The sequence below is a fragment of the Kryptolebias marmoratus genome, linkage group LG22 (genome assembly GCF_001649575.2).
Source record: "Kryptolebias marmoratus isolate JLee-2015 linkage group LG22, ASM164957v2, whole genome shotgun sequence".
Lineage (NCBI taxonomy): Eukaryota > Metazoa > Chordata > Actinopteri > Cyprinodontiformes > Rivulidae > Kryptolebias > Kryptolebias marmoratus.
Genome location: NC_051451.1, coordinates 29,409,712 through 29,416,631, shown reverse-complemented (window position 1 = coordinate 29,416,631; position 6,920 = coordinate 29,409,712). Strand labels below are relative to the sequence as shown.

Genomic DNA, 6,920 nt, shown 5'->3' with positions numbered 1-6,920 from the left:
GTCTGAAGAACTGTTAACATCCATCAGCAATCCCAGATGTGTCCTGCAGAGGGCGGTGGGGAGCTGGAGCCTGATCTGCAGCAGTGAGTCAGTGGTCCTGGTCCTGGTCCTGGTCCTGGTCCAGGTCCTGGTCCTGGAGGACCTCCATCCTGCAGGTTTCAGGTGTTTCTCTGCACTGACTCACCTGAGCTGAATGACTGAGTGATGAACAGGCTGCTGAAGAACCTGAGGAGCTGCTGGGGAGCAGAGAAACATCTAAAACCTGCAGGACCTGGACTGGACACCTGGACAGTGCAGTGCCTCAATTTATGAAGACCATATTCAGCAGGGTGCAAAAATAATCTTAAAAATGTCCTAAATTTCCTTTGATATCCATGTTGTGAGGAAACAAAACAGAACAAAGTTGATTTAACAACATATCTGACACCCGTTAACACAGGAAAGACATTTATTGAGAAGAATGACAGAAAGCATCGTTGGCACTTCGGTCCTGGATCCTGAGGTTGGACCATCAGTAAACAGAACCCAACAGAACCGTCTGAGACGAGGCTGCTCACCTTACAGTGACAGGTACAACACAGGAGCAGGAGCACCTTGAACATTAAAGCTTTAATTCATCAGATTTAACTCATTAACACCAACAGTTGGCACCTTGGATTAATATCTGTTTAAAGTTTAAAGATTAAATAAAAGATGCAGTAAAACAAAGTTTTATGTTTGGTTTGCATTAAAAGTTCAGTCAAGTTATCAGCAGTAATAAACTGACGGGCAAAGATAAACACGTTAAATAAAACTCAAAATACTCCAATAAACATGACATATTTTATAATCCATTGGAGCTAGGACAGAATGAGTTTTAATCACTTCTGCTGCCTGATGTAAAATCTGGAGCGTGTTCAGGAGAGGAGGAATATCTGCAGATTATAGCACCAAGAACTGTAACAGAAAGTACAGTCAGAAGAGAAAAGGCTTACACTGAAATCCTCAGCTTGGGATTAAATGCTTTTACCTTGTTTCTCTCCAATTAGCATTATTTACATTTCATATGTGGATAAATACTGAGTTTCTTGTTACGTTAGAATCCTTTCAGTTCATAAACTATATTTTAATCAAATGTAAGAACTGAGAAGCTAAACGCTAACAGCAAACACTGCTGTCACACTTTTACACATCTGCTTCATGTTTTACAGCGTATTAAGATCTGTTTCCATATCTGACCCTCTGACCTCCAGCAGGTCTCCACAGATTTATTGGTCATGTTGAAAACTTTGAAACGTTGCATCTATCTCCCATAAACACCATCTTCTCCGTCTCATTAGAGCTGTGTTCTTGGCAGATGTTCCCCAGAAACAGCACGTTGTTCATGCTGCTCTGTTCACGTTGTGTTGTTGGAGTATATGTGGAGTTAGAAGAACACCAACAAACAAACTGTCAGAGCGAGATCTGCCAGAGCAGAGCAACAGAGAGCAGCTAGGAAGAGGAAGAGCCAGAAGATGGTGGCTGAGAGCATGGCTCGATGCTGACAGAAGAAGAACTGAGACAAGATGCTGCTGAACGCCACAGATACGCTGCAGAACAAAACGCCACAAAAACAACCGGACTGTTGCACCACGACAACATGCTAACACATAGCATACACCATGCTAACACATAGCATACACCATGCTAACACGTAGCGTACACCATGCTAACACGTAGCGTACACCATGCTAACACGTAGCGTACACCATGCTAACACGTAGCGTACACCATGCTAACACGTAGAACGCTGTAACTTTCCCACCCTTCAACCCAACACACGTAACAGGAAAGTAACATTATTGTCACAAAATTGAAGTTTTTACAACAAAAAGCTTAATTTCTTTACATTTGGATCCATGTAAGAATAATTTCAGAATACGCCAACATACGAGGCAAAATCCAAACAGTGTGACAGCAGCATATAAGATGTAATCAGTGAAAACTAACTCAGTTACTGCTAATCTGGCCTCAGCAGAAGCTTCAGGGAGTTTTCGTGCTGAATTCCTCTGATTGTTCGTGCAGAGATGATGTGCTGTTTTTTGGTGTCTGACTGACGGCTGTGCGTCTTCTGTGCTTCGCTCAGTGGATTCTGGAGCAGGAAGAGGCTTCGGCAGCAGGAATGCGTTGTCCTGGAAAATAAACCGACTGTGCTTCACTCGGAGAGCTCCAGGTACAGCACCGGGGCGAACGTGTGCATTCGGATTCTTTGGACATGAACAGAAATCATAAAAAGAGCTTTATTTCTAAATAAAATCAGGCTCTTCTCTGCAGCCTTTCTGAACATAAGGAAAGGATCTTATCATAGAAAGTCATTCATCTACTGATATGATTTGCATTGATCCTATTTAGAGCTATTTTATAGATAGAGCATCTTAAACTCTGAAAAGTACAGATTAAAATGTTTGATAAACTCAGTTAAAGATCTCAGCTCCATCATCATACCACACTACAGAACACTGGTGCTTTCATTAAGGCAAAAAACACGTCTAACTTTAAAACATTACAGTTTTAGGTCCAGGACAGCTTCCTGCTCTTCTCTCCACAGAAGCAGCAGTCAGTGTGGTTTGATCTGCAGGTCATCACATGACGCCACTGCAGGGACGTTTAAAGGCCATCACAGATTTCACATTTTTAAGACGTTAAACTGGACCCACGTGTCTGAAAATGCAAATGTGGCAGAAAGTCACTGAAGACAGACTTTCATTGCTCATTAACATCTCGTTAACGTCTCATTAACGGCTCTCTCTCTTCACTTCACAGCTCTGATAGAAATGTGCAAAGCATCACTCTTTCTTTCAGAACCAACAAATAGAATCTGCACGTCTTTTCTCTAAAACCTGAAATGTCTTTTTGTCTTCTCTGTTTCCATACGACAGCATACAGCGACCAAAACAAAAACAAGGCTAAAATGCTTGGAAAAGAAGGGACTTTTGAGCCAAAAGTCTTGAAGAAGAAGAGAATGACCGGCCTTCGAGCTCCTTTGGTTAAAAAACAAAGTCTGCTTCCTCAAACCTGGAAAGTCTGGAACAGCAGGAGAAAGTTGTTTAATGACTGAAGGACCTCGACGCTTCGTGCTTCACGTGATCAGGCAGCAGTTGATGCAGCGAGGCCCCAGTCGCCTCTTCAGAGACCCTTTCTTCCTCTTTGGAGCCAGAATGGCGATGATGGCCTCGTCAAACACCGTCTTCAGACCCTTCTGGGTCAGAGCAGAACATTCCACGTAGCAACAGGCTCCGATCTGAGGGGAAGACAGGAACACCGTCAGAACGTTTCAGGTGGGCTTCACAGAGGAGGAAGAAGCTCCTGTAGACTGACTGAGCCTGTTGCTGTGACAGATCACATCTAATTATATGTGAGAATAATCAAATCATCAAATCCAGGGATTAGAAGCAGGTGGCTGGCTGCTGCAGGAGGAAATATTTCTCTGATTTCAGCTCTGATGGCTCCGTTTCTACAAAATGTTGGTAAATTTAACATAAGAAAAAAATGAAGCCACTGAAATATAAACTATTTGACTATTTCAAATCAAAAGACCAGAACAGATACAAGACAAATGCTGTGGGTAGCAAAAGTATTCACCCCCCACTGGTATTCAGATCGTTGCCAGAGGGGTCTTATATTTTTATTTACTGAACAAAACGACCACTTTGAGGATCCAAGATGCAAGTTAAGCCTCAGGTTGACCTCCTTTAGGTTGGTCTGTAGCCCTGAAGGACCAGCTGCCATCTTTCTAATCACAATCTCTGCTGCAGGAACGTCACCACCATCCAGGAGGCGTTCCTCTTACACAACCTCCATCTGGTCTTTAAAACCTGGACTGATTGTGTAACATCATCCTGACTATGAAAGAAAGAACCTAAGGGGGTAAAAATTGTTTGATTTTGGCTGCTGTAGAAGATGAGCTTGTCTTTATGCTCTATGTGTGACAGGAGACCACATGTGGTCTCTCTGTCCCTCCCTGAACTCTGCAGGACGTCCTCCTGGTCTCATCCTGAGGGGGACAGATGCCTGAGTCTGTCTGAGTGGACCAACCTCTTTGGCCAGTTTCTGTCCCTGCTCCGGGCTGATGGGCTTCTCCTTCATGTCATTCAGTTTGGATATGGTCTTTGGGTCATCCCGGAGGTCAATCTGTAAAAGATTAGAGACACGTCCTCTGAAAGAAGCCGACAGAACTCTGATGGGTTCAGCTTGATTAGTTAACCAGGTTACTGTTTGGATTTCTTGCTTCATTAAACAGTTGAACTGAAAGTGTTGTTTTATTCTGAAATGAGGCATATTGACCCACACTTCCTGTTGTTGAGCAACCACAAGGTTCCTCATTCCTCCTTAAACCTCCTGAGGCTCTGCTCATTCTCCTTTAACGGTAACAACAACCAGCCACAGACAAACAACCTTCATCACCCTTTCCTTTTTCTTAGGATCCAATGTTGAAGCCAGCCTCGAAACAAAAAGTGAACGACGACAGAGCAGAAAGCATCAGCAGATAACTCAGACACCCACTCCCTCCTCTTGACCTGGGCCTTCAGCTGCTGCCGTTCAGCTTCCAGGAAACAAGACATAAAATCCCCACAAACCTGTGGGTTCTAAAGCTCACTTCATCTGATCCGGCATCAGTGTGCAGAGCTTCTACAGCAGACATACGGTAGGATTTCTATTGGTCCAAAAGACCAGATTTTATATCTGATGCCGGGATCCGCTGTGTGCAGCCAGACAAGGAGATGTTAGATGTTGGAACCAGTCACAACACAAACAGGAGTGATCTAAAGCACTCTGCACCAAAACAAAACAAGAACTTATAGATCAGCCCAAACAGGAGCTTAAAGAGCGGCTGTTGGTCCTAAAGGCTCATCACTGAGGACTTCTTCAGAGTCAATAATCTCCTCTAAGGACGAGTCCGTCTTACTGATGGTAATAAATCTGTTCCACAAACGTTCAGGAGGACTTTACCCAAAACAAAACAGAAGAAGAGAAACTGGTTTGTATTTATTTAGCTGTTCTTTTGTTAAAGACAGAAAAAAATAAAAAGGTCACTGAAATAACTTGAAACTGTTAAAAGTAACAAAAATATTTAAAAATTACTAAAAACCAACTAATTAAAATCAGTTGTTTTTGAATTTTGGTTCAACAGAATTATTTAAAAAAACAAACTGATGAAACTGGCCTCGACTAACAGGACGGTACCTGAGCTTTAGGATTTGAGTCAATCAGGTGATTTCTGTCCCTCTGAGACTTCTGCATCTGTCCTCAGGTGTCCACAGGTGTCCACCGGTGTCAACCGGTGTCCTCCGGTGTCCTTCGGTGTCCCCAGGTGTCCACCGGTGTCCCCAGGTGTCCCGGTCCACTCCTCCTGAGCTGCTCCAGCTGTCTCAGGTCTGAATCCTTCTCCAGATGTTTCAGCTCCTTCCACAGATGTTCAGCAGGATTTAGATCAGGGCTCAGAAGGGCTCAGAAGGCCTCTTCAGAACGGCCCAATGTTTGGTTCTGACCCGTTCTTGGTGTTTTGGGTCATTATCCTGTTGGACCCGTGAGCTGAGACTGAGACATCTGGCTCCAGAAAGCCTTGATAGTCTTCAGGTTTCAGATTCAGACGCAGCAAAGCAGGACCAGAACATTTGTTGATTCTCTGAAAATTTTTTACTTTTTATTACTTTTATCAGTTTCAAGTTGTTTCTGTGTTTCTTTCTTTAACTCATTTACCTGCGTCTGTATGTTTCTACGGCCTCTGCAGTCTGATAACGACTCCAGGAAAGAGTTTGTTTTTACATCCAGAACATAAAGATGGAGTTCAGGAAGCTTCACGAACCAAGGCGTTGATGACAAACAGGAACAGGAAGTCCATCAGAGCGCCGGCAGTGAGGCTTCTGTCCGCGTTAGCTGCTGCAGATGAGCAGGACTCACCTGTGTGCCGATGAGCAGGTAAGGGACGGTCGGAGCGTACTCCTGCAGCTCAGGAACCCATTCCTCACGCACGTTCTGGAAACTCGCCGGGTTGACCACAGAGAAGCAGATGAGGAAGACGTCGGTCATCGGGTAGGACAACGGCCTCAGGCGGTCGTAGTCCTCCTGGGACGAGACCAAACGGTTAACGTCTGAGCTCTGGGAGACTTGATTCACCTGGAGTTCAGATCTGAGAGGTGATTAACGTTACAAAGATGAGCTGAACAGGAAGAGTCGATTACTCAGCCTGTGGTGGAGTTAAAGGATGAAGGATGTTGTGACAGAAGTCATGCTCAAAAGAAAATATCTGACGTTTTAACTTTAAAACATGACAGAAGATGAGAACCAAACTAATCATTAGCTGCCGCTCTTCTAAAAGAATACAAACTGCTCAGTCCTGTTGGACTGACTGGATGTGACTGAGCTGGGAAATACAGGAAGGAGCACTAAGGAGGAGCAAATATTGAAATGTTGGGAAGAAAAGAGGTGCTGCACCATCTTAGTGAATCTGCCTGAGACATTCAAAGTGTCTGCATGCAGACTGGAGGCACAAATTTAAAAATATTCACAGTATTTTAAGTCTAACCTCAACAGAAATGAGTCGGTTTGAGTTGGACAGCCTAATATTAGTTCCACCAGCACCATTTTACTGCTCCAAACACACAAACAGATAAAAAGTACAGAAAGCACCGCCGCCCAGATCCTGCAGCTGCTCACCAGGTAAATGTTTACAGGCACGTGTGTGGTTGGTTTTATTGTGTGAATGCTTTTAAGCATTCACACCATTGTTTTCCTGTTTCTCTTTATTATCTATTATCTATTATTGTGTGAATGCTTTTAAGCATTCACACCATTGTTTTCCTGTTTCTCTTTATTATCTATTATTATCTATTATTATCTATTCTTTAACTATTCCGTACGTTTTTTGGCACCTATCTCCTTCCACAATTTTTCAGCTATTT

The 6,920-nt window shown here is 43.5% G+C and overlaps 1 protein-coding gene across 1 annotated transcript in view; it reads right to left on the bottom strand.

Annotated features, from left to right (window-relative positions):
• Positions 1-421: 421 nt before the first annotated feature.
• The window catches only part of LOC108228285 (rho-related GTP-binding protein RhoQ), a 10,063-nt gene continuing 3,564 nt past the window's right edge, over positions 422-6,920 (bottom strand). The window contains exons 3-5 of the mRNA XM_037973534.1: positions 5,920-6,084; positions 4,054-4,149; positions 422-3,259 (exon numbers count right to left, since the gene is read on the bottom strand). Coding sequence (XP_037829462.1) covers positions 3,098-3,259; positions 4,054-4,149; positions 5,920-6,084 — 423 coding nt within the window. The 3' untranslated portion in view covers positions 422-3,097. The remainder of the gene's footprint in view (positions 3,260-4,053; positions 4,150-5,919; positions 6,085-6,920) is intronic.